We start from the raw sequence: 25,688 nt of genomic DNA on the forward strand, positions 1-25,688 counted from the left end.
CACTGTCTCAGAAGAAAGCAAGGAGCAAGGGAGAATGGACTGTAGCTCAGTAATAGAGCACCCACCTACCATGGACAAGGCTGTCTCTTGGATCCTGAGTACCACAAAGCAAACAAAACAAAACAAAAACAAAAACAAGCAATCAAATTCCTACTGCAGAGAACAAATACCTCCACAAAACAAAACAAAATAATGTGCCATTATGTGGCAGACAGAGCATATTGATCTGATTTTTTTCAATAAAGTATGTATGATGCAGCTGCTAAAAGATGTCATTGATGACACCTCAGTGGTGACTCCATTAAGATCCGCCACTGTTTGTCAGATGGAAACAAAAGCCTTCAGAACCTCTGGCATGGCAGAGCCAGCTGGAGATAGGAAGGTGCTGATGTTTCTACCCCCGTGGGTCTCCTTTGGAGGACGGAATCTGTCTCAGCCTGATGGCACTGCCACATAATTAAGTCGGGTCTTTCTTTCTACTGGGTGCTGTACCTCATCAATCTGTAATCCCCTTAGTGTTAGATAAATATTTTATATTTGGGGGTGACAACCCACCCACCGTACAGTTTTGGAGTCTCTGCTCATCCTCCTATGCATCTGTTCTTTCTTCCCCAGTTACCCCTTAGAGTCCTATTATAAGGGCAGTGAAGATTAGAATGTGACAGATGACACAGTTGCTGAGAGAAGCAGAGTCTCTGTGGAGCATCTGTCTGCACCTGCTTAAAAATCCAGGGTCCCGGCATCAGAGAGAACTGTCCTCCACTCTAATATCTGGCAGTGTGCCATCCCCAGCATCCTGTTTTCTCAGGGTACTTGGTGGTGGTGTTACTCATGGTCCCAAATGCACACCTTTACACATTCCTCTTGTCAAACCCATGGGAGTTTGCCAAGATGGCTCCTCAAGTAAAAACTTTCGCTGCCAAACTAAATGACTTAAGTTTGATTTCTGGGACTCATAATGTTCTGCAAACAGGCAAACTGTCCTGTGACTTTTCTATGCCAGTACATGCAAACACAGATAAATACATAAAATGAAATTTAAACTCATTGGTACATGTGGTGGTTTGAATAAGAATGCTCCCTATAAGCTCATATATTCGAATGTTTAGTCATCAGGAAGCGACACTACTTAGAAGGTTTGGGAGATACGGTCTTGCTGGGGTAGATGTGGCCATGTTGGAGAAAGTGTGCCACTGAGGATAGATTTTGATGTTACAGAACCCAAGCCGGCTCACTGTCTCTCTCCCTGCTGCCCACTGATCCAAATGTAGAACTCTCAGCTATACCTCCAGCAACATGGCTGTCTGTGTGCCGCCAAGTCCCCACCTTGGTGGGAATAGACTAAACCTCTGAATCTGTAAGCCAGCCCCAGTTAAATGCTTTCTTTTATAGGAGTTGCTTTGGTCATGGTGTCTCTTCGCAGTAATAAAACACAGACTCCGGCCGTGTACCAAGCTTTGTAGGAGTGGAACTGATTCTCCACTCTACTGTTTTTGTTCAGTCAGGGGTCAACTAGACATTTGCTTAGGAAAATGTCCTAAAACCTTTAAGAAGCCCCAAAGAAGCAATTTCATTAAAGTTGGTGTTTGCAAGCAGTTGTTTTGGGGATTGGGCTCACACTGAATTACTCTGGAGAGCTTTACACATTATTAACGTCAGTGTCCGAGAACCTGGACTCTGATTTCACCATTCCTTTATAAATTGACTTTGTCAGATTTTAAAAGCTCCTCTGGAAACAGTTGCAGAGTCAGAGGTTACAACCAGGAAGTCTGTACTTTGGGATGCGTGAGTGACGTGACCCTTTGCCTGATGCAACGTCTCAGCTCTAGAGGGAGAGACTACCTTGTCTGGCTAAAATCAAAGAACAAATTCAAGATGTGCTCCCTCGTTTGGCTATAAGAGGAAATGCATTCTCAGTAGACACATCTGTATGAATGCCGGTAGCTTCCAAGGAAGATGACTTAAGCACAGACACTGGACTATTGTCTGTGAGGGAAATTAAAAATTACATCCAGCAAACCCAAAAGGAATGGACATATTTAGCATGCATGTGGGATGCATTATACATATTTTCAAATTTCTCCTAAGATAAGCAATGAAAAGCACGGCATTGGTTTGCTAAATGGTAGTTTTTACAGTCCAGTTCAAACGCTTGTTTTGATTTTTTTAAAGTGAAAATTTAAAAAAAAAAGACACATAAATTTTCTCTTCTTGGAATCCATAGGACACGAACAATGCATATAGATTCATATGAAATTCATAAATTTTTCCTACTTTATTTACAAGGTTAAATACAGACCAATAAGAAGGAGGTCCTGTCACAGGCAGCCCTGCCTTAATTTACCTGCAAAAGCAAGGCCTTGGCATTCTGGCTTCACCCACCCGCGGAGTGAAGCGTGAACTGTCACTCAGGGTGGGACCTTAAGCATTACCCAATCAGAGGCACAGGACCGAAGGCTACCCAATCAGGCACACTGACGGGGCCTAGGGGGCGGGGCGTTCAGCTGCGCGTTCGTTGTTGCTGACCCCGCCATCTTTGGCGTCTGTGGCCGCTTTTCTTCTCTGCCTTGGCTTCCGAAGTGCACCAGGTGCCGTCGCCTTGTGACTCGGTGGTGCCTGGACACCCAGCGCGAAGGGGCCGCTCACCCGGAGTCCCGAAATGGTGCGTGTACCCGCGGCAGCGTCCCCAGCCCCGAGTCCCCGGTGGGAGCCTCCAGGCGCCCGGGCCCCCTGCGCTGTGGCCCGGCCAGGGCAGCTGCACTGGGGACCTGCAGTGACGTTCCCGTGGCCGGGGCCGAGCTTCCCTGCAGCCCCGGTAGGGCTCTGGTCAGCTGGGATGCTCGCTGTTCGGTCTCAGGGCCACCTAAGGCGGCCACCGGCCTCCCCGGGTTTTCCTACAGTCGCCCCGCCCCTCTCTCTTTCTTGCACCTCTGTGTTTGTGCCCGGCTGCCTGGGTCGCAATCTTGCGCTGTGTCTCCGAAGCGCTGTCTGTGGGAGTCTGAGAGCAGAACCTCCCACCCCTTTCCTCTGCTGCTAACGGTTCATCTTTCCCTAGTGTCTCTGGATTTCTCAGCATGTCTCCTCCGTGAGACCTTTCCTTCAGGTCCTGGAGACCCTGGTGACCTGGAGTAGGTACATCCCATTCTGAACCGTCTCCTTCGCTCTCCCACTGTGACTTCTGGCTCTGGCTCGCTATATGCTACTAGATGGAACCTAAGAATTCCTTCCTGCGAAATAGTGCATGAACGTGTACGGTAGTGCTCTGCCGAGAACCAGACTAGTTCCTCCTCCTTTTTTTCCGTAACGTTTTTAGTATCGTATTTTAATGGTACACGGTAATGGCTTTCATTACATTTTATACCTGTGTATAATGTATTTTCTTCACGCCAACCCCAGTTATTCTCCTGGTCCCTTCCACACTCCCACTAATCCCCTTCCTCTTTCCTAGTACTTCCCGTTATTCTTGGATGTTGTCAAGTATTTTTTTTAGGACCCCTGACTTTTACAGGCACATTGAAGGGGGGTTAGTTACAGGAGCATGGGCCTCAAACTGTTGCTTACAGTATTGAAAAAAGAACCCTCTCCCGAGCCGACCTTTAACTCCTTCTACATACATCCTGAAGGAAGAATGGGACCTTGTGAGCCTCTACCTAATTTGTACAGTTTTATTTGTTATTTATTTTATTTATTTTGAGATGTAGTTTTAACTGCAGCACACGGTGGCTTTGAACTTCCCATCCTCCTTTCTTAGCTGGGACGTAAAGAGAAGACCCCAAGATAGGGACTTATACTTGGCAGGAGTCCAGGTACCAGCCTGTTTTACATCTGTCTCTTTCTTGACCTTTCTGCTGTTCATGAAAGTTCTAGCTTCCACAGCAGCCTTGCCTGCAGTATCAGGAAGGAAGGATGTGGAATTCTAGCTCTTTTGCCCCACATCTTCCCTGTGGGTAAACTTTTCCCTGAGCCTTCCAGTTGTGTGGGAAGCAAGTTTTCAAATCCAGAGCCATGGCTAGTGTATCCAACACCCTCAGTGTCTCTGGCAGCAAATTCCTAAAATGACACTTCCTCATGTTACCAAATAATCAACTTTTTACTTTTGTGAATGAATTTGTATGTACCATATGCATGCAGTACTCTGAAATGGCCAGAAGATGGCATCATGTTCCATGGAATTGGAATTGTAGACAGTTCTGAGCTACTAGGTATCATTTCTCCAGCCCCCTCAACTTCATTTCCTACAGTACGATGAGCTGGCTATTTGTTCCTTGTAATATGTGATTTATTAAGAATAGATATGCTTTGTTATCTTCTTTTTTTTCCTGAGTCCTGGAGTAGTGGATATTTGAAGAATTTATTTCTGTTCATGAACATGTTACATTAGAGGAATGCTGAGAAAAATTCACTTGAGCCATGTGTACCCTAGGGGCAGAAACGTTTTCTGGTGACATTGTGTTGAGATAGCTCCTAGCAGACTTTATAGTGTTGTGCCCCTTTGTCCCAACATCTCTATTTCCTGGTCTGAATACCAGCCCTTGGGTTCTCTTCCAAAGGACAATCTTCATGTGTACTGTGGATCTTCTGGGAATAGGTGGATGCTCTGTATGTTGGAGGAATGCCCTGCCATACCCTTATCTAAGAGACAATTAACTATTAGCCTTCTTGGCAATGAATGTGAATGTGAAACCAGTTCTTAAACATTTAGCTGTTTGTTGCATACATGCCAGCCTTGGTGATAGTTGGATCATATGGAAGATCTGTTTCCATTTTTTGCAAAGCTTGAATACTACTTTGTAAAGCGACTGTACTAATTTTACACATCAACAGAAGAACACTGAGTTCCCTTTTTGCCACATCCATTATAATATGACCCTTGTAATCTGTCATTGTTTTGACATGGTCATTCTCACTGCTTTCCTGAAGTTGCAAGAAGTATGCTGTCTGCTATGTCTAATCCCTGAGGCAAATTGGTTACCATTCAGGCTGTCTAATAGCTTCTTAAAGAGCAGATGACTTCTGGGACTAGACTGGAATCTGTCTTGTCATTCTTCTCTGCAATATTTCTGGGTTTTAGACAGTTCCCCCCCACCCCCAGGCCCTAAATAGATTTGCATGTGTTAGATTGCTTTGTTCCCAGAACTTGGTTGGAAGTTTAGTATATATTCCCACAAACCGACCCAATTTAAAGCTGAGGCATTCAGTGAGTGTCAGCCTCCTCCTGTGAACAACTGGTGAACCTGGAGATGTGTGTGAGTAGTCTAAACTACTGAGTTTAGCTCGGAGTCTAAACTCCCATCGAGGCTATCAGAGGGTATTTATTTTTACATCCATGGTTATTATCTTCCCACCCACCCTTTGGATGACCTAAGGAGCATAGAATTGTTTTCCTTTTGTATAGTGTGATGCAAGTTGAGTTCTTGCTCATGTGTGTCTCACAATTTTGACTCATTGATGTGATTGGTGTCTCAGTTTCCCAGTATATAGAGGGCAACTCATTTATGCTTTTAAGAGAGAAAGGGTACAGGATGTTTTCCACTTATGATCCCTTTTTGCTTGAGAAACTTTGTATGAACTCAGATATATAGGTTCATATAAAATAGGAATACAAACCAAATATTTGTGTTTAATAAGTCCTATACATTTTAAAAAATAATTATGATTTTGTTGGTTGTAAAAGATGAAGTGAACTTTGCATATAAATGAACACAAGACAAATATATGCTAATTTCATGCTTAAAGAGTGAGAAATGAAGTTGGGAAAATACTTAAAATCTCTAATTTCCATGATTAAATCATTTCAATAAGAGTAGACAGCTGTATGGAGGGTAAAATTTGCAGTATAAGATAGCATCTCAGGCAGTGCTCATTGAAATTGCGTGGTGTGGTGGCATGAACAGTGCCTAGCGCACATGCTGTGTGTTCACAGCAAAGGCTACAGTGCCGTTACCCGATGAAACGCGGCCGAGTGCTGTCCTGACTCATCACGTCTTTCCGAGTTAAATTTTGGTCATGGAGTATTTATACATCCTCTCTGTTGCAAAAAATAATTTTACGACCCTAGATTCATGTATGGGGTCGTCATCTTGCTTTGAAGAATAAGATCTATTCTACTAAAGGAAGGGGGACTTGAGTTCATACCCCTATATCTTCTGCACTCTAGCACAGTGCTACCCTGCCACCCCAGCATCTGCCTTTTCATTGTGCTCTGCATGCCTTACAGATTTAATCTTGTTTTTATATGATTGGATTTCTAGAATCCATTCGCTTCCTTTTAGTGAAAACCTTACAAACCATGTCCCGATACAGTTTTGTTTCTAATATAATTCCGTGGAGAGCTCTTTAATTATGATTTCTTCAGTTAGCTCTTTAACACAGAGGTAAGATACTTGTGTTGATCTTAATGTGTCCCTCGATACAGAATACAAGTCAAGCCCCAGCTTCTATGTGACACTGGCAAGACACAGTCACCTAGAGAAAAGGATTTTTTTCCAGTTCTGAGGCCTTGGGTTGACAAAAGGTGTGTCATTACAGGGCTTGGTGTCATTTGAGGACGTGGCTGTGGACTTCACTTGGCAGGAGTGGCAGGAGCTGGATGCTGCTCAGAGGACCCTCTACAGGGATGTGATGCTGGAGAACTACAGTAGCCTGGTGTCCTTGGGTGAGTCTGACTCCCAGGCAGCTAACTTTTAATACTAAGTTGATAGACGTTTTAGCATTTGTGCATATATTACATTCTTCCTGATAGCTATTTTTAAAGATTTAATTGTCAAACATATTTATTACCACACTATGGAACATAAGTTCTGTGTCCTTTGCCCAGGTACCGAAAACAGACACTAACCCTTCCCTGTCTCCTCCACTCCCACGTCCCTTGTGTCTTTGCTCTGCTCTTATAACTGCCATTTTCTCTACTCCTTTGAGGTTACCTTAGCTTGCAAGTATAATGAGGACATGTGGAACTTCATTTTTTATGACAGATGTGGTTCATTGAACTTGTATCTTTCCTGTGTAAACATAGGAAATCATCTGTTTACCTCAATTGTGGAGTCAACCGCTCAATAAAACTTCCATCTACTCTAGTGTGGTCAATCAGAAAGTGTATTTGTTCTGGTCAGACAGCCAAAATGACTCTCAGACACTGGTAATCCTGACAACTCCACATCTTACTCAGTTTTGCCTTCTGTGGTACATACAGTTGGGCAGAAGGATTGGAATTTCTCTTGAGAGGTTCGTGACAGTCTTCTGAGGGAATTGGCGCCATCATTATTGTGGTGCTCTAGCTATTTTAATGCTACATTTGTATACCAAGTTCTTTTATGGACCACCAGTTATTTAGTTTTAAGATAGTGGAGGTAATCACAGGCTCAGAAATAGCGATTTACATCTTTACAAGTGCTCTCCAGTTCTGTTCCTGGATAAGTGTTTCTGTTTGTAGGGTGATGCGCAAAAAAAGGATGTTAGGATGTCAGCCTTCTCCCCCTTCTTTTGCTTTCTGGCTGTGGTAAGGTGAGGTACATAGCTCAGCCACTGTGACCTTTTCTGTGCAGGTGATTTTGAGTTTGATGTAATACGTTTTACTGACTTTGCTTTGATGGCTGTGCATCTGGCAGACATCAAAATACTCTTTGTCTGCCTCACTGTCCTGAGGAGTTTATTGTATATGCTAGAGATATCATTATGTCTGGTCTTACATTTAAATCTTTGATTTACTTTTGGAGTTTACTATGCATTTATAATGCAGTTTTTCAGGTTGGCTTTGAACTCACTTGATTTTGACCTTCTGATTCTCTTGGCTGTATCTCCTGAGTTCTGGGATTTCAGGTGTGTGGTAGCACACTCAGAACCTGAACTGTTGTAGTTGATGTCTATGTAAAGTTTAGAGAGAGGGGTCTCTTGCCTTTTATCAGCATGAATAGTCCATACTTCTCTGCAAGAGTTACAGATGAGAACTTCCCTCCAGGTTGAAAGGTCTTGAACCTTTGTTGAAAAGCAGCTGACTGAATGTATTAGTCAGCTTTTCATCACTCCAACACAGTACTTGAGTGAAATCGTAAAAGGAAGATTGATGTTGGCTCATAGTTTTCCAAGGTTTTTCCATGGTTTTACTTGGCCATGTCACTTCGGCCCTGTAGTGGGGTAGAGTCACATGAAGGGAGCACATAACTGAGGTGAGGCGCTTACTTCACTGACACTGGAGAGCAAAGAAAGGGTTCTGACATGTCAGCCTCCCTTTTGGGGCATCTCCTCATGGCCGCATTTCCTTCTGCTAGACTGTACCTGCTAACTTTATCAATGCTGTATTCTTTGGAATATGCTTCAAATCCGCATTATAACCCTGAATAGATATGGTTTTGTTTGGGGCTGTGTGTTCTCTTCCAGTAGTGTCTAAGTTTCTTTTGTGCCAGTTCTCCGCTGTGTCTTTGTAGTGGATTTTGAAGGTAGCTACATGTTGGTGCCTTTTCAACAAGATGCTTTGCTGGCTTCAGGTCTCTTGCACTTTTCCATGCTGTACATTGTTTAGGAAGTGCTCTTCTGTTTCTGGAGACGTGCATTGATTTTACTATGAAGATATTGTTAAATCTGTAAATCACTTTAAGAAGTATGGGTTTTGTGTCTTTTAATATTTTTATTTTATTTCTTCCATTTATTAACATAAAATGTGGTGACCTATTTTTTGTGTTTTTTTATTTCACAATATTAGTTTATTTTTACTCTGATAATCTCATACATGATGCAATGTATTTTTCACTTTACCGTCTGTTATCTTCTATGTCCTCCCCATTCCTCAGAGCACACTCCTCTACAGTCTCCCTCCACCTTTCCTCCTTTTGGTGTGTGTGTGTGTGTGTGTGTGTGTGTGTGTGTGTGTGTTATGACCACTGAGTTTGATTAGGATTCTTTGCATGAATATGGGACTGTGGATTTTGTGGATTAATTCCTGGATGGAGCACGGCAGTTTGTTTTCTTAGTTTTCTGAACCAGTGTTTCACTGTGTCTCCTGGGTGTCTTTGAACTTACTTTGTAGCTCAAAGTGTTTTCAAACTTACATCAGTCCTCCTATTTCAGCTATTGTATCCTGGGATTTTTCCATCTGGCGAGGAGGAGGGGGTGGCCTCTTAACTTCTCAGTGTTTAGGAATTTTCAGACTGGTATTAGCTTGTTGGTTAATAAGTTTTACATAGCTCAGTGATAGTTGGCCTGCAGCTGTTTTGAATAGGAATGTAAAATTGGACTTATCAACAATTAATGTTTTTTGTTTTTGATTGCATACATGGTGTTTTAGTTTTTGACTGTGTGTTCTCTAAGAAGTTTTTCATCTAGTGTCTAGGTTTTCTTTTTCTTTTGAGTCCTTTAAGTTTTTCTCTGTGCAGCTTCATTTACCATTCATAGCATGCCTCAAACAGCGCTGTCATAGCCCATCAGTGAAATGAACTTTCTGCTTGAGAACAATTTTTATATCGCTTTCTATTTACAGGGCACTGCTTGACGAAACCTGAGTTGATCTTCAGGTTGGAGCATGGATTTGGGCCATGGAGCATAGGAGAGACCTCACTCTGGAGTCTCCCAGGTCAGTGAATGTGAACTGAGGAAGGGAATTCAGCAAGGACAACTGATTGCTTATAGGATATGTTGAGCTGTCTTTACCAGCATTCCACAACTAGTCTAAGTAACAGCTAGTTTTTTCTGTCAGGCGTTTATTTTATGCAATTTCAACTGGGGAATTCTGTGTCAGTCCGTCTCCTTATTTTTATTATTGAAATCTGTTTTCCTAAATTTGCTTTAAAAAAATCAATATTTGTATAGATTTTCGCAGACATTTTTGTTGTTGCCTTGAGATGGGGTCTCATAGCTCAAACTGCCCTCCAACTTGTTGTATAGTTAATGCTGGGCTAAAAGTCTTCATCCTTTTCCCTCCATTTCCCACTACCCACATGTATGATCACACCCAGCATTATCTGTACATTTGTCAGTTAGATACTCTGTCTAAATATGTCATCTGAATTCTCACTTGTCATTCTTACCTTGTTTAATATTGAAGATTTATGTATTTCAGTGCTTAGTCTTGATCAGAAATTTTATTAACATTCAAATGCATCTCTTGAAGGGCTTGAGTTTAGTGAGAGAAAAGTGAAGCAGTGCTATAATAATGTGCCACAGTGAGGTAAGAGACACCAAGAATATTAACCTGAGGAGGGGGAAAACGCATGAAGTTTATTTTAGGAAAAGTATAAAGTAAGGCACTGTTGAAGGATTATTCATTTATTTTAGTTTAGTGTTATGATTACTCTTAAAATTTTTTTGAACTACCAGCACTCAGAGGCATAAGCAGGCAGGCAGATCTCTGAGTTCGAGGTCAGCCTTGTCTATAGAGCAAGTTCCAGGTCAGCCAGGGCTATACAGGTAAATCTTGTCTTAAAAAACAAAAAGAAAGAAAAAAACTATATATACATATATACACACACACACACACACACACACACACACACATACATGGATATAAATTGAAGACAGAGAGATTAGCATGGAGAAAGAAATTTGGAAATGTGGTGGCTTAAGGAAAATCAACTGCAGAATATAGTTTTAAATTAGGAAAGAACACATCGGAAGTTTAAGGGTAGGATGGCAGATAAAACGTTATTTCATGCTGATACACAAATGCCCAGTGCCAGAGTCAGAAAGGAGAGAATGTTTTCCAAAGAGAGCGTGAGAGAGTACTTGGGATCAAGAAGGAGGTGACAGGACAGTATTTATTAGAACAGAAAAGCTATTCTCTCTCTTTTTGAGAAAAGTGTGGCACAGAGTACACTTTTAATCTCAATCCCAAGTGGTAATGATCCTAATCCTACAACTAGGTAATGACCATAATAATGAGCAGAGTGCCCTGCTGCCACCAACCGGCATTTTTTGTCATGGGAAAAACCTGATACTGGCAAGTGTTAATATAGAGAAATAACTTCTCTGACAGTGTCTTGTAGATGTTGGCATAATAAGTTGAAAAACAAATTGTATTCATCTGCATATAGAATGCCATACCAGGGGCCATGCGCTATTGGGGCATGATAACTAAGACCAAACAAAATCTCAGGAGGCTGGGGACATACTGACACCTTCTGTGTAGTAGGTGAGCACAAGACGTAGTCATGGAAACTCATGTGGTAAAACGTAGGTTCCTCAAGAAAGGAGCACGAAATGTTAGGAATGGAGTCTTACATTTCTAGTGAGGAGTATGCCCTTTCCTCACAGACACTGGCAGAGAATAATAGTGGCCCAGTGTCAGCCAGTTGGTTGGCCTCAAGACCATTTTTTCCTTCTCCACTGTACTTTTCCATGTTTACTGTACCTTGGGATTTGTACTTAAAAATTTTGTACTAAAATTTTTGAGCCCAGGTCATTAGCCTTTCATAGCTATCTTCTTACCAGAATATGCTGTTTATTGAGCTTCAGAGGGCCTGAGCAGCCCAGAATCGCCTTACTCTTTGCTGTGTAGGCTAATTCTGGAGATACTTCATTCATGTATAGAGGTTTGCTTTCCATCAGTTAATATAGAATACTGACGTTTCTGAAGGAGTTGTATGGTGTCTGGCAGACACTCAGAAAAGCTTGAGCACAGCAGTGACTCCTGTATTGAGGTACATAGTTTTCATCATTGAATTCAGGCCTGTCACCAACAATATAAACTGTGTGGACTCAGTCCTTAACTAGTGTATAGTGCTTAAAAGTAAGTGAGAACAGAAAAATTAATGTTACTCCTCAGCCATTACTCAGCAACCTCAGCAGCCTGCTGATGGATTCCAGTCATAGTGGACGTGGATGAAATTCTTCTCCAGTACATCTGCTTTTTTTTTTCTTTCTTTCTATTTCTCAGACATTTTTAGTATTTTTATTTTTATTATTTTGTCCCAATTAGGGTTACTTTTAGTATGATGAACTGCCATGACCAAAAGCAAGTTGGGAAGCAAAGGGTTTATTTGGCTTACACTTCTACATTGTAGTCCATCACTAAAGGAAGTCAGCACAGGAACTCGGGTAGAGTTGGAACCTGGAGGCAGGAGCTGATGCAGAGGACATGGAAGGGTGCTGCTAACTGACTTGCTCCTCATGGCTTGTCAGTCTACTTTCTTATAGAACCCAGGACCATCAGCCCAGGGGTGACACTGTATCACAATGGGCTGGGTCCTCCCCAATCAATCATTATTTAAGAAAATGCCCTATAGCCAAATATTGTGGATGCATTTTCTCAAATGAGGTTCCTTCCTTTCAGAATACTCTAGATTTTGTCAAGTTGACATGAAACTAGCTAGCACATTTTGACTTTATCCTTTTTAAGTCTTTGATGTTTGTATTTTTATTATTCCTTACTTTTTGTAGTTTTATTTACCCTTTTTCTATATTTGAATATCTGGTTTGTTCTCTGGCTTTTTAACCTTTTCTGTATTCCTTTCTTCCTTTCTGCATAGTTATTTTAGCTTTTTTTTTTCATTTATCCTGCCCAGATTATTGTCTTACTCTTTAAACTTTATTGTCACAAATTGTTCTGCCTGTTTAATTTTTTTCTTATAGTTACTGATAGTGTTGCATTTGTTTAAATTTTTAAATAAATTTATTTTATAAAATGATCTTTTTTCATTTTACATGCCTATCCCACTCCCACTTTCTCTGTTCCTCCAACTCTTCTCACCTTTCCCTCTCTACCACTCCTCAGAGAGGGTAAGGCTTCCTGTGGGGAGTCAGCAAAGTCTGACACATCACTTTGAGGTAGGACCAAGGCCCTCCCCTCTATATTTAGTCTGAGCAAGGTATCCGGCCAAAAAGAATGGACTCTAGAAAGCCAGTTCAAGCACTAGCCTGGTCCCACTGCCAGTGGCCACAAAGACTGTCCCAACCAGTTATCTATTACCCACATTAAGGGGGCCTAGTTTGATCCTATTCAGGTTCCCTTCCTGTCTTTCTAGAGTCAGTGAGTTCCCACTAGCTCAGGTGAACTGTTTCTATGGGTCTGCCATCATGGTCTTGACCCTCCTGCTCATATTGTTGTTCCTGCCTTTCTTCAACTGTTCTCTGGAAGTTCAGGCCAGTGCTTTACTGTAGATCTTCATATCTGCTTCCATCAGTTGCTGGATGAAGGTTCTATGATGACAATCAAGGAAGTCATCAATCTGTCTACAGGGCAAGTCCAGTTCAGGTACCTTCTCTGCTAATACTTAGGGTCTTAGATGGGGTCATCCTTGTCATGGGAATTTCCCTATTGCCAGGTTTCATCCTAGCCCCATAATAGCTCCCATAATCAAGATATATCTTTCCTTTCTCTCCCTCTGTGTTCTTCCCCCATCTCAAATCTCCCGTTCTCTCATGTTCCCCTCCCTTTTCTGCCCTCCATTACCCCCACCCACATGCTCCCAACTCTCACAGGAGATCTTGTCTATTTCCCCTTCCCCATGAGATTCGTGTATGTTTGTCTCAAGGTTCTCCTTGTTCCCCTACTTCTCTGGGGTCATGGACTATAGGCTCATTCTTTGCTTTACATTTAATACATCTAATCTACTTATGAATGAGTACATACCATGTTTGTCTTTATGAGTCTGGGTTTCCTCACTCAGGATGTTTTTTTTCTAGTTCCATCCATTTGCATGCAAATTGCAAGATGTCATTGTTTTTTACTGTGGAGTTTCTGTAAATGTACCACATTTTCTTTATCCATTCTTTGGGTGAGGGGCATCTAGATTGTTTCTAGGTTGTGGCTATTACGAATAATACTGCTATGAACATAGTTGAACAGATGTCCTTGTGGAATGGATCTTCATCCTTTGGATATGTCAAGAGTAGTATTGTTGGGTTTTGAGATAGATTGATACCCAGTTTTCTGAGAAACCACCATACTGATTTCCATTGTGACTGTACAAGTTTGCACTCCCAGCAGCAGTGGAGTATTCTCCTTTCTCTGCAGTCTCGCCAGCAAAAGATATCATTGGTGGTTTTGATCATAACCATTCTGACTGGAGAAAGATGGTATCTCAGAGTTGCTTTGATTTGTATTTTCTTGGTTGCTAAGGATGTTGAGCAATTACTCAACTGTCTTTTGGTCATTTGAAATTCTTCTGTAGAGAATTCTCTGTTTAGATCTGAACCCAATTTTTAGTTGGATTATTTGTCATTTTAATTGTCTAGTTTCTTGAGTTCTTTATATATTTTGAGGATCAGTCCTCTGTCAAATGTGGGGTTGGTGAAGATCTTTTCCCATTCACTAGGCTGCTCTTTTGTCTTATTGATTGTGTCCTTTGCCTTACAGAAGCTTCTCAGTTTCAGGAGGTCCCGTTTATTAATTGTTGCTCTCAGTGTCTGTGCTACTGGTGTTATATTTAGGAAGTGGTCTCCTGTGCCCATGTGTTCAGTACTACTTCCCACTTTCTATGAGGTTCAGTGTGGTTGGCTTTATGTTGAGGTCTTTTATCCATCTGGACTTGAGTTTTGTGCATGGGGATACATATGGATCTCTTTGCATTCTTCTACATGTTAACATCCAGTTATGCCCACACCATTTGTTGAAGATGCTTTCTTTTTTCTCAGAAATCAGGTGTGTTCATATGTGTGTGTATTAATATCCGGGTCTTCGATTCGATTCCATTGGTCCACCTGTCTATTTATTTTGTTTTGATTTTGTTTCTTGAGACACGTTTTCTGTGCAACCTGTCCTGGAACTAACTCTTGTAGACCATACTTTCCTTGAATTCACAAAGATCCCCTGCCTCTGCCTCCTGAGTGCTGGGATTAAAGGCATGTGCCACCACCATCCAACTAACCTGTTTTTATGCCATTGCCAAGCTATTTTCATTACTATAGCTCTATGGAAGTTCTTTTCTTGTGCCCAATTGTTTTTACTATCCCAAGATTTTTGTTTTTATTTATTTAGTTATTTTTCCCAGAGGAACTTGAATATTGTTCTTTCAAGGTCTGAGAAGAATTGTGTTGTGATTTAATGGGGATTGCATTGAATCTGTAGATTGTTTTTTGTGAGATTCCCATTTTTATTATGTTGATCCTACCTATCCATCCAAGAACATGTGAGATCTTTTTGTTTTCTGGTATCTTCTTCAATTTCTTTCTTCAAAGATTTAAAGTTCTTGTTGATCAGGTCTTTCAATTATTTGGTTATTGTTAACCCAAGATATTTTGTTATTTGTGGGTATTATAAAGGGTGATGTTTCTCTGATTTCTTTCTCAGCCTATTTTTCATCTATATAAAGGAGGGTCACTGATTTTTGTTTGTTTGTTAGTTGATCTGGTGTCCTGCCTCATTATTGAAGGTGTTTATCAGCTGCAGGAATTCCCTGGTAGAATTTTTGGGGTCGGTTATATATAGTATCATACCATCTGGGAGTAATGAAAGTGTGGCTTCTTCCTTTCCAGTTTATATCCCTTGATATTTTTTTGCTGTCTTTATGCTCTAGCTAGAACTTCAAGTACTAGATAGAGTAGACATCCTTTTTTTTTTTCGTTCCTGATTTAGTGAAACTGCTTTGAGTTTTTCTCCATTTAATCTAATGTTGCCTGTCTCCTTGCTGTATATTGCTTTTATTATGTTTAGGCACATTCCTTGTATTCCTGATCTCTCCAAGATCTTTATCATGAAGGGGTGTTGGATATTGTCAGACATTTTTTTCATTATCTAATGATAGGATCTTATGGGGTTTTTTCTTTCATTTTTTTTTATATTATAGATTACATTGGCAGATTTTCATACATTGAACCATCCCTGCATTTCTGGGATGAAGCAGACTTGATCATGATGGATGATTTGTTTGATGCATTCTTCGGTTTTGTTTGCCAGTATTTTATTATTTTTGCATCAATGTTCATGAGGGAGATTGATCTGTAATTCTCTGTCTTAGATGAATCTTTGTGTGGTTTGGGTATCAGGGTAACTTTTAGGGGAGGCTGCTTGTTTGTTCCTGGCTGCCAAGACTCAAAATAACCAATCAGAAACTATATTATTTAAATCACCTCTTGGCTAATCACTTAACCCTATTGCTAGCTAGCTTTTATATCTTTGGTTAACCAATTTCTTTTAATCTGTATATCACCACATGGCTGTAGCTTACCTGCAAGGTTCTGGCTCGTCTGTTCCCACCAGCGGCTACATGGCTTCTCTCTGACTCTGCCTTCTTTCTCACAGCATTCAGTTCAGTTTTCCCTGCCTACCTCTGTTCTACCCTGCCAGGCCCAAGACAATTTCTTTATAAACCAATGGTATTCACAGCATACAAAGGAGAATCCCACATCTCTCTGAATGATGTTGGGATTTGAAGTCAAAGGTGAAAAGGCTGCTAGGACCCGTTTTAGAAAATGAGGGGTGCTTTCTATCCCCATTATTCCAAAGTGGCTGTCAGTGGCACACAAACCTAATATGCATGAGAGCAACCAGGTAAATGGTGATAATTATTTAAAAAACTAGGATATCTCCAATAACTGATTCTGAGGATTTTGTAAATAGTGGAATGTCAGGTATAAAATGCAAAAGCATGGTTTTAGTAATGATCCATACACTAAAGTAGGATTCAAATAAATAGGTTAATGGAATCTATTTAATGCTTCTGTGACAAATTCAGTGAACAGAGATCATGACAGAAAATACACATTTAAATAATTGAAGAAAGAAGTTCAATAAATAGGTCACTCAATGGAAAGCAACATTTGTTGGAGTAGACTGTGTAGAAGGAAGAATATCAGGAATGAAGGTAAGAAATTATTGTAATGAAAGAACTCTATAGGAAAAGGAAGTTCAGTCATGACTATAAAGGAGATGCAATCTATGACTGTGGTACAGAACAGAGAAATGAGAAGTAGACTAAAGACACAGAAAATGTAATCCATAAAATAGAGTTGAAAATTGCACAAATATCTGGAAAGAACAAAAAAGCAAAACTAAAAAACATGTATACATCCAGGAAAGGAGCCATTCAGAATCACTGACCAATATAAATTAGAAAGACTTGGTCAAACTTGGTTTTAGTTAAATGCAGATGATAGAAAAGGGAAAGATATCTTACAGTGTAAGAGGCAACAGCTTTGTTACTATAATAGCAAGCCCATTTAGCCTTCTAAATCTTTTTAGCTGAAACCTTGATACTGGAAACCCTGTGAGTTCATGTGTATAGTGACCCTATTGTGTATGGAATATGCTGCTTATCAACAGTCATCTACTACTTCTGGCCTTAAAATCTTTCTTCCCCTTCTTTTGTGGTATTCCTTGACCCTTGGGATTTAGGTGTTTGATACAGATGTCTCTTTAGGATTGGCCATTCTGGCAAATGATGGTTGAAAACTGTACTAATCTATGAATATAAAGATAAGTACTTAGTAGACTGTTTAATACTGTAACTATTTAGTGGAAAAAAATGGAAGTAGTTTGTGCCTGACAGCCTATGACCTACCCAGTCACAGGTTCTTGTCTCAGTTACCAGTATCAGGCATGACTTCTGTCTTGTGGAGTGGGCCTTAACTACAATTCAAGTGCTTGTTTCCTCCCACAAATTTCATGCCACTTTTGCAAAAGTAGGTATATCTTGTTAGGCCAGTTATTATTGTGGTCCTCAAGGTTCACAGCTGGTTAAGACCATTGATTACTTTTTTCTTTCAACACTATGATAGCACTTCCCAAGACTATGAAAAATAGGAAGTAGGGATGAAACTTTCAGATCAATATCAGCTTGATTTTTCCATGTCCTATAGTTAAAGTATGTAGTGTCTTCAGAAATTGGATCTTAACATCAAGTTCTAAAGGGTAACTCAGAGCAGTAGCAATATCTTATAATGTTGGGGCAAGAGAAGTCTTTGGAACCACACTGACAACACCTTGAAAATAGATAATCCCTATGCATTGAACATTTTGTTCAATAGCCTGTGACATCTGAGGCATTTTTCCCCATATAGGGTAACTAACTCCATTTTGTTTGTCTGTCTTCGGAAGCATCTAAAGTAGTTTCCATATGGCTTTAAAAGGTCTTTAGTGTTATCTTTCCCCATCCTTTTACCACCAACCCACTGAACCCTACCTGTAGCATTATTTCCTTTTACTCCTTTATAACACATGTGTTATATCCTCCATTCCTTACTCCCCCTCCCATGGCCATTCTTAATTATCCTAACTTCTACAGGTCTTCCAATTAAGCACACACATCTAAAGATTCAAAGCTAGGATCTACATATGAGAGAGAACGAGTCATCTTTCTGGATCAGGGCTACCTCCCTCGGAGTAATTTATTTCCAGCTCCATTTATTTACCTACAAAGCTCATAATTTCTTTTATGAGTGAATAAAATCTTTCGCTGTGTATACATACCACATTTTCATTATCCATTCATCATATGATGGACATCTAGACTGTTATTTCTATTTTTTAGTTTGAACAGTAATGTATGTGTTTGTTAACCACCACCCAGTGCAATAAGAAACTTCTCTGATCAAGTTTTAGAGTAGCACAGATGTATAGATAGAAACATAAATGTTTAGGATGCAGTTTGATAATATGGCCATTAGAGGACAAAATAGGTTCTCCCTTAAGGACTATGACTTCCCTAGCCACGAGTTTGGATAAATTATGCCCATAATCCTGTACAGTTGATATACAGTATAAGTCACCTAAAAATATGTACTTGATATTCTCCTATATGTACAGGCACAAACTAATCTGGATTTGCAGCATAACTATTGCTTAGTATTTATTTTTAATAAGTGGTTTATTTTCAAAAATGTATTTATGTCTAAGAAACAAAAGAGATTTGTAGAACAGAAGATGGATTACAAAGGAATTTTTGAAGAATCTGTCCTCTAGTGTGAGAGAATGGTGATTTTATACATTGACCAATGAAATGCTGCTGCAGATTTTCAGGGCAAATTAAACAAATTTCTATCACATACATTATAATCCTTTTAAGAACCTACATTCTTGCTCATAACAGACTATGAAACCTATGTCAAGTGGGTAGATAGTGAAAGAAAATCTTTCCCCCTCACATGGGAGAGATGTGATGTGAGGTGGTGTGTATATGATTAAAGTAATGGAGAAAAGGAGCTCAGAATAACCCCAGCAGTTAAAAATGAGTGTGCCAGAAACGACAGAGAAGGAGGTGGATGACCTCTTTCCACGTGTTTCACAAGAGTAAAAGCAGCAAAGGAACATGACTTGGCACCACCTTATCTGTTCATGTAATCTTCCCTTATACTTAGAAGTATCTACTGCACAGTTTTATTTGAGCAGAGTAAACAATGTATTTGACTAATGAATAGTAATTTTTAATATATTGTTTCAGGTGTTCTTGAAGTGTATGCTTCAGATAAGAGTTGCCTGGAAAATCAGGGGAGTCGTGTGTGGCCAGTGGGAAGCATCAGCAGGAATCTGTCAAACAGAGAGATGATTGAAGTAGGTAAAACATGGATGTAAGCAGAACTTTCACACCTTGAATCTGGGAATAGGACTAGAATTTTTTCCTAGGAACCTAACCAGTGGTAGGGTGTCCATAGTAAGGCTAATCTGATGCTGACAGTGCAGAAGCTGATAATACAACTGAGAAGCCCCTCTGGCACCCTGAGTACCTTAGTCTCCCTAAGAAGTTTGAAAGGTCACATTATGATGTTCAATATATTTGACCAGGGATATACATCTATACGAAGACTGTTATGAAAAATGTTTGATATTTGAGAAACCTCTCATTTCATGCATTGGAAATCTTTTGTTTGCATAATATTTACTCTGCAAAACATACCTCATGAAAGAAAAGTATTGCATTTAACAGGACTCAGAACAGAACATGGTAAAGTGTAGGACTGAGAGATAGCTGAGCAGTTAAGAACATGAGCTGCTCTCACACAGGACCCGAGCTAGGTTCCCAGAACACATGTAATGCTGCTCCTAACTGCCTATAACTGTAGCTCCAGAGGAATATGATACCTCTGACTTCCATGGGTACCTACTCCTAAATGCATATACCCTACACATATATGTATAATTAAAAATAATAGAAAAAAATAAATATTTTTATAACAAGCTGTATACTGGGGAAAATATTGGAAATGGACTTTTTATAAAACTTAAGAGTTTATTATCCTTACAGAACATTAAGTACATGCTAGAAAATAGCCCTACTGATATAAAACCTTGACATACTCTTTTGTCTCAAGGCAGAAATGAAGGTTCACTTGGAACTTCATCGAGCTATAAAGCCCTATGAATGTAAACCATGTATGAAATCGATTAACCTGCCATCACAGCGCAACAAGCAGCGTGAATATTACTCAAGTGTGAAACCCTACGAATGGAAGGAATGTCAGAAAGCTTTCTGTTATAAGTCAACGCTCACTGGACATCAGAGAACTCGTACAAGATTGAAGATCTATCAGTGTACAGAATGCAGGAAAGCTTTTCCCTCCAAATCAGAACTCACTGTACATCATAGAATTCATACTGGTGAGAAACCTCATGAATGTGAAGAATGTGGCAAAGCTTTCTATCGTAAGTCAACCCTTACTGTACATCAGAAAACTCATAGAGGTGAGAAACCTTATGAATGCAAAGAGTGCTGGAAAGCTTTCTATTATAAGTCAACCCTCACTGAACATCAGCGAATTCATACAGGTGAGAAGCCTTATGTATGTAAAGACTGTGGCAAAGCTTTCTTCTACAAGTCAAACTTAACTCGCCATCATAGAACCCATACAGGTGAGAAGCCTTATGAATGTGAAGAGTGTAGGAAAGGTTTCTCCTCCAAGTCAGAGCTCACTTCACATCATAGAACTCATACAGGTGAGAAGCCCTATCAGTGTGAAGAATGTGGTAAAGCTTTTTACTGCAAGTCAACCCTCCGTGTACATCAAAAAATTCATACAGGTGAAAAGCCTTATGAGTGTAAAGAATGTCAGAAATCTTTCTATTATAAGTCAACCCTGACTGAACATCAGAGAACTCACACGGGCGAGAAGCCCTATGAATGTAAAGACTGTGGCAAAGCTTTCTTCTACAAGTCACAGTTAACTCGCCATCATAGAATCCATACAGGTGAGAAGCCTTATGAATGTGAAGAGTGCAGGAAAGCTTTTTCCTCCAAGTCAGAGCTCACTGCCCATCATAGAACTCACACTGGTGAGAAGCCCTATGAATGTAAAGAATGTGGCAAATGTTTCTGTCGCAAGTCACATTTAACTCTACATCATAGAATCCATACAGGGGAGAAGCCCTATGAATGTAAAGATTGTAGAAAAGCTTTTTTCTGCAAGTCGGGACTTGCCCGACATCTGGGAACTCATACACATGACACTAATACAAAGAACAGAGAAAAGCATTTTTCTGCAACTCACATGTCAGCCAACATCAGAAATGTCATACAATTAAGAAACCCTGTGAGTATAAGGAATGAAGAAAAACTCTCTGCTGTAAATCAGTCCTCACACCATACCATGGATTTCTTACAGTTGAGAAGTCCTATCGATATGCATAATGCAGGAAAACTTACCTTTGTAACTCATGCCTCACTCAGTATGAATGAACTCAGATGAGACACACAAATAGTGTAGAGAAGGCAAGAAAGCTTGCAATCAACCAAGATGACTTGACATCAGAGAATGTAGAATGATGACAGCAAAGAACATGTGAAAACTGCCACAAGGGAGACCTTTCTCAACATGTGAAAATCCATATTGGTTGGTGTGTGACGCTGTCTGGGAAGAATGTGGGAAGCTCTATTGTAATTATCTCACCGTGAGCATCATACATGGGAAGAAGCTTAGGGATTTCAAGTTTAAAAGTTTTGAATGACAATTCAAATCTCATTTGATATGAGTGTACATGCTATGAAGAATCCTGAGGATGTTAAAAATCCAACATTTTATAGTGTAGAATATTGTATATGTGCTAACCTTGGAAAACAAACATGTAAGGGACCTTGCTAAAGAACATAGGAAAACTTTGATAGTCAAATCACATTCTACATCAGAAAAGTTATATAGGTGAGTGACTATGTATGTACAAATAACAATTTTGTCCTGTATGATACTTACATTCCATGGTCATTGAGACATTACTATTCAAACTAGAAATATAGCCACTCCAACTCTGGTGGGCCTGGAGTGGCATATAATAGCATGTATAGAAATGGGATATAGTTCAGAAGTGGTGCTGAGGTATGTTGGATGTGACTGTGACATTGTGCCTGGTAGGCACTGTCTTTTGTGGGACTGTTAAAGTCACTGATGCTCTGTGTTTTCTTATTTTCATCTGGCAAGAGAAGAAATGGTGGACCTCAAAGTCAATTTACTCGGACCGTCACTGGCATAGGAGTCAAGGAATTAACAGTACCTATTTCCCAATCCTCAGAGAAATGACAGTTTTGCGTGGTAACAGTTAGATTAGGAGCACACGAGAGACCAAGGTACATGGGGTTTTGTACCACACTTTGCAGATACACAAAGTAATTTAGATCATTGCCTAAGATAACAAATGAAGTGTGTGTTAATAGCCAGGATCAAATATCCTATCTGAGCACAGTGGTGGTTTGCACTAGCTTTGCACCATTTTAGTTGGGCCAGATACACACAGTTTGAGGTCAAAGGACAGTTCTCGTTGTTACTGAAGGGAGAATAATCTTCAGTAACATTTTTCAACCCTCTCAGAAAAGAATCTAAATAATGGTGTCCTATGTGACTGTCCTCGGAGCAAAGCAACTGCCATTTTGGGGAATTGAGCTGTGCCACCTTGCAAAAGCTCATCCCAGCTGGGCTTGTTGATGGTTTATAGCCTCCTCTCCTCCCCTCAGTAGCCAGCTGCTCCCTATCAACTGGCAATTCTATAGACTGTCTGGAGAAAAGATTTAGACAGTATGTATGTGTATGTATTTGTATCTGTATGTGTGCATATGTGTATGCATGCCAGGGAAAACTAGGGAAGGCACCATATCCTCCATCTATGCTGTTTGGAAGAAACCCAGTTCCTGCTGGGTAAAGTTTTCCAGATGTGGCCCATTAGGGATGGAGAACCCACACTTTTGGAAGTAACCCTCACCATCCATGCTTTCTCCATAAGGAAGCCAAATAAACTCATCGGTTTATTTGGAACTTTGAATCATGCCTTTGTTTGCCATTAGGACCTTAGGCTCTTAGAAGAGGTAGACACTGATTATGTCTCCCCCTGGAAGGAATTTATAACAATATAGGGTCATCATTAGATGAACCCCCAGCCAAGATGAGACAGTGGCAGCATAATGTGAGTGTTCCTCTAGTAAGTTGGATCTTCAGGAATTCAGGGTGATTCTTTTTTCTGCTATAGTCTCTAAATCCAGTCTTTCTTACCTTTCCCCATGTTACTTACTGATACTCCAATAGTGAGTAGGTAGTGCAAAAAACTTTTGGGCTTAGAAAATTTCATGCTCAGGTTGAATTAGGGTACAAGGTACTGATCTGTAAAGTTAGCATGAGATATGCTATAGTATTACTATTTACCTTAATAGCCTCCAAGAATTTTAGTAATCCGCCCTCACTCACTGGAGTGAGAAAATAAGATAAATAAGGAGACAAATAGGGGCTCCAGTAACTCCCAAGTGGTGTATCGAAAGTGAGTTTTCAGTTGAGCAGTCATCTGGGCCTTGAGTCGGCATCCAGGCATGTGTATTCATCACTACTGTGGTGGCACAGTGTCTTCTCTTTACATGCCACCTTTCTCATTGACCTGGCAATTCTGGATCATTGAATGATTATGCGGATATGGTGATCCTGGAGCCAGAACTTTTGGACAAGGAGTATGGCTGAGGCTTAGGAAGAAGTCTCAAAACCTCAACACATAGAAAAACTCCCTTCAGAGGACTCAAGACCCGAGATTATGCTCTGGTGCATATTGTCTGCTTTATCAGATGTCATATTGACAAGATTCAAACCAGCCAGATATTAAGGTGCCTGAATACACAGAAGTGTGAGGTTTTTACTGACTTAGTTTCTAGTGTTAGTAGATTAGATATAGAATGTGTCCCTGCTAAATCGAGGAAAACCTATTGGCCAGTACACATTTTCTATGTGAGCTCACATTTCCCCAGCCTTTGATCAGAGGTTTAGATTTATGATAGTTCCCATATTTTGTTTTAGAGCCAAAGCCTGGTGTATACCCACACATTTTCCACACACAGCTGCAAACACAAGGTCTGGGAAATAGTGCAAATGATAGCAGGTGTGGTAGCAGTGATGCGGGGGATAGGGGTGGAATTTGGATAGACCTTGGCTGCCTACCTCCCTCCCATCTTACATTGGTTTCATATCTACCCTCGGCGTGGGTACAGGACCACCATCTCTTAGCCACCACAGCTTAAGCTCTTAGACTCCAAATTTATTGACTAAATGTAGTTCTTATATACAACTACCAAATGTTTTGAGAATCACAGTGAATGGAATATAATAAGTGTGTCTATATGTATGACATACTCATTGAAAAAGTGATGGAAGGTGCTAAGTCATACAAGCAAGCTTTTGACTGTTTTCTCCAAATATCAGACTACACAAACTGTTCCAGTTGCCAGGTACTTTAATCGCAGGGATATGAATTTGCACTTGTGAAGGTACTCTCTAAAAGAAATACTTTGTAGATAAGTGGGATTGATTCCTGCAATCTAATTGAACAGTTTGTAAATAAAATGAAAATGCTCTAGTAAGCATCGTCTGCCTGTGTATAATTGGGATCATTAATGTGAACATATAGTTATTGTACATTTTAATTTCTTTGTGACTGTTTTTCTTTGCACTGTGGGGTTTTAACTCTTTGAACCAGTATTGCTGTGCATGGACACTAATTTCTGTATTGTGTCATTGGTAGGAGAATGTCAAATACATTCATGAGCTTTCCTAAATGAATAACTTAAATACAGTATTATTTTCCCTCTTCCTTTTCCTTCCTCCAACATTTACTTTGTAGTCCCTTGCTCTTTTAAATTCATGGTATCTTTCTCTTTAACTTTTGTTACTGATGTGTGTGAGTATATTATATATATATTCCTAAATATATAAATGCACCCCTTTCAGTCTACATGTTACTTATATGTGTATGATTTCATAGTATTGGATAACCAATTTCCATGGGTTTTTTTTTCCAGGAAAGACTGTTTCCTGTTGTCAACATTTTTTAGTTGTCTGTAGTTCTTTATCTAGAGTTGGTGTGTTGTGAGATTAACCTCCACCCCCCACTCCACTAATGTGTGTTGATGCTATCCTTTTAAAAGACTTTCAAAATTGTATGTGTATGAGCGTTTTGCTTGTGTTTATGTGTATATACCACATACATGCCTATTACCTGCAGATACCAGAAGAAGATGTTGGAGCCAAGGGAACTGGAGTTACAGATGGTTGTGAGTAACCATGTGAATGCTGAGAACTGGATCTAGGTCCTCTGAAAGAGCAGCAAGACTAACTGCTGAGCTGTCTCTCCAGCCAGCCAATGTCAGTAGTATTTTAATTTGTGTATCTGCATTGCTTTTGTTTCTCATGTTGAGGATATGATGATTGAACACTTAGATATGTTCTATAAAATGTGGCTGTTCAAGTCTCTTGCCTATTTTTTTCTTCTTGGACACTTTGTTTTATCCTTTTTTGTCATCACTTTAGATGCATTCGGCTTTTATGAATTAGTGAGGTGTACTTGGAATAATACTTTGAATATAATATATGTT

The 25,688-nt window shown here is 40.0% G+C and overlaps 1 protein-coding gene across 3 annotated transcripts; it reads left to right on the forward strand.

Moving 5' to 3' along the window:
• Nucleotides 1–2,516: 2,516 nt before the first annotated feature.
• On the forward strand, nt 2,517–25,561 carry LOC119824442 (zinc finger protein OZF-like). 3 transcript variants are annotated; one of them, XM_038344570.1, is made up of 5 exons: nt 2,517–2,662; nt 6,529–6,655; nt 9,473–9,565; nt 19,305–19,414; nt 20,173–25,561. In XM_038344570.1, exons 1-5 carry the CDS (start codon nt 2,660–2,662, stop codon nt 21,541–21,543), a joined length of 1,704 nt encoding a protein of 567 aa, XP_038200498.1. In that variant the 5' UTR covers nt 2,517–2,659; the 3' UTR covers nt 21,544–25,561. The 3 variants fall into 3 exon arrangements, with proteins under 3 accessions (XP_038200498.1, XP_038200499.1, XP_038200500.1); XM_038344571.1 differs by lacking the exons at nt 2,517–2,662; nt 6,529–6,655 and having other exon boundaries at nt 9,552–9,565; nt 19,305–19,418; XM_038344572.1 differs by lacking the exons at nt 2,517–2,662; nt 6,529–6,655; nt 9,473–9,565 and having other exon boundaries at nt 19,303–19,414; nt 20,177–25,561.
• Nucleotides 25,562–25,688: the final 127 nt, after the last annotated feature.

The sequence above is a fragment of the Arvicola amphibius genome, chromosome 10, assembly GCF_903992535.2.
Source record: "Arvicola amphibius chromosome 10, mArvAmp1.2, whole genome shotgun sequence".
Taxonomy (NCBI): domain Eukaryota; kingdom Metazoa; phylum Chordata; class Mammalia; order Rodentia; family Cricetidae; genus Arvicola; species Arvicola amphibius.

What these genes read in the sequence shown, in the direction of transcription:
- LOC119824442 (XM_038344570.1), top strand. An exon ending in CTCACTCTGGAGTCTCCCAG is followed by an intron (nt 9,566 to 19,304) that starts GTCAGTGAATGT and finishes ATATTGTTTCAG; the next exon opens with GTGTTCTTGAAGTGTATGCT. An exon ending in CAAACAGAGAGATGATTGAA is followed by an intron (nt 19,415 to 20,172) that starts GTAGGTAAAACA and finishes TTTTGTCTCAAG; the next exon opens with GCAGAAATGAAGGTTCACTT.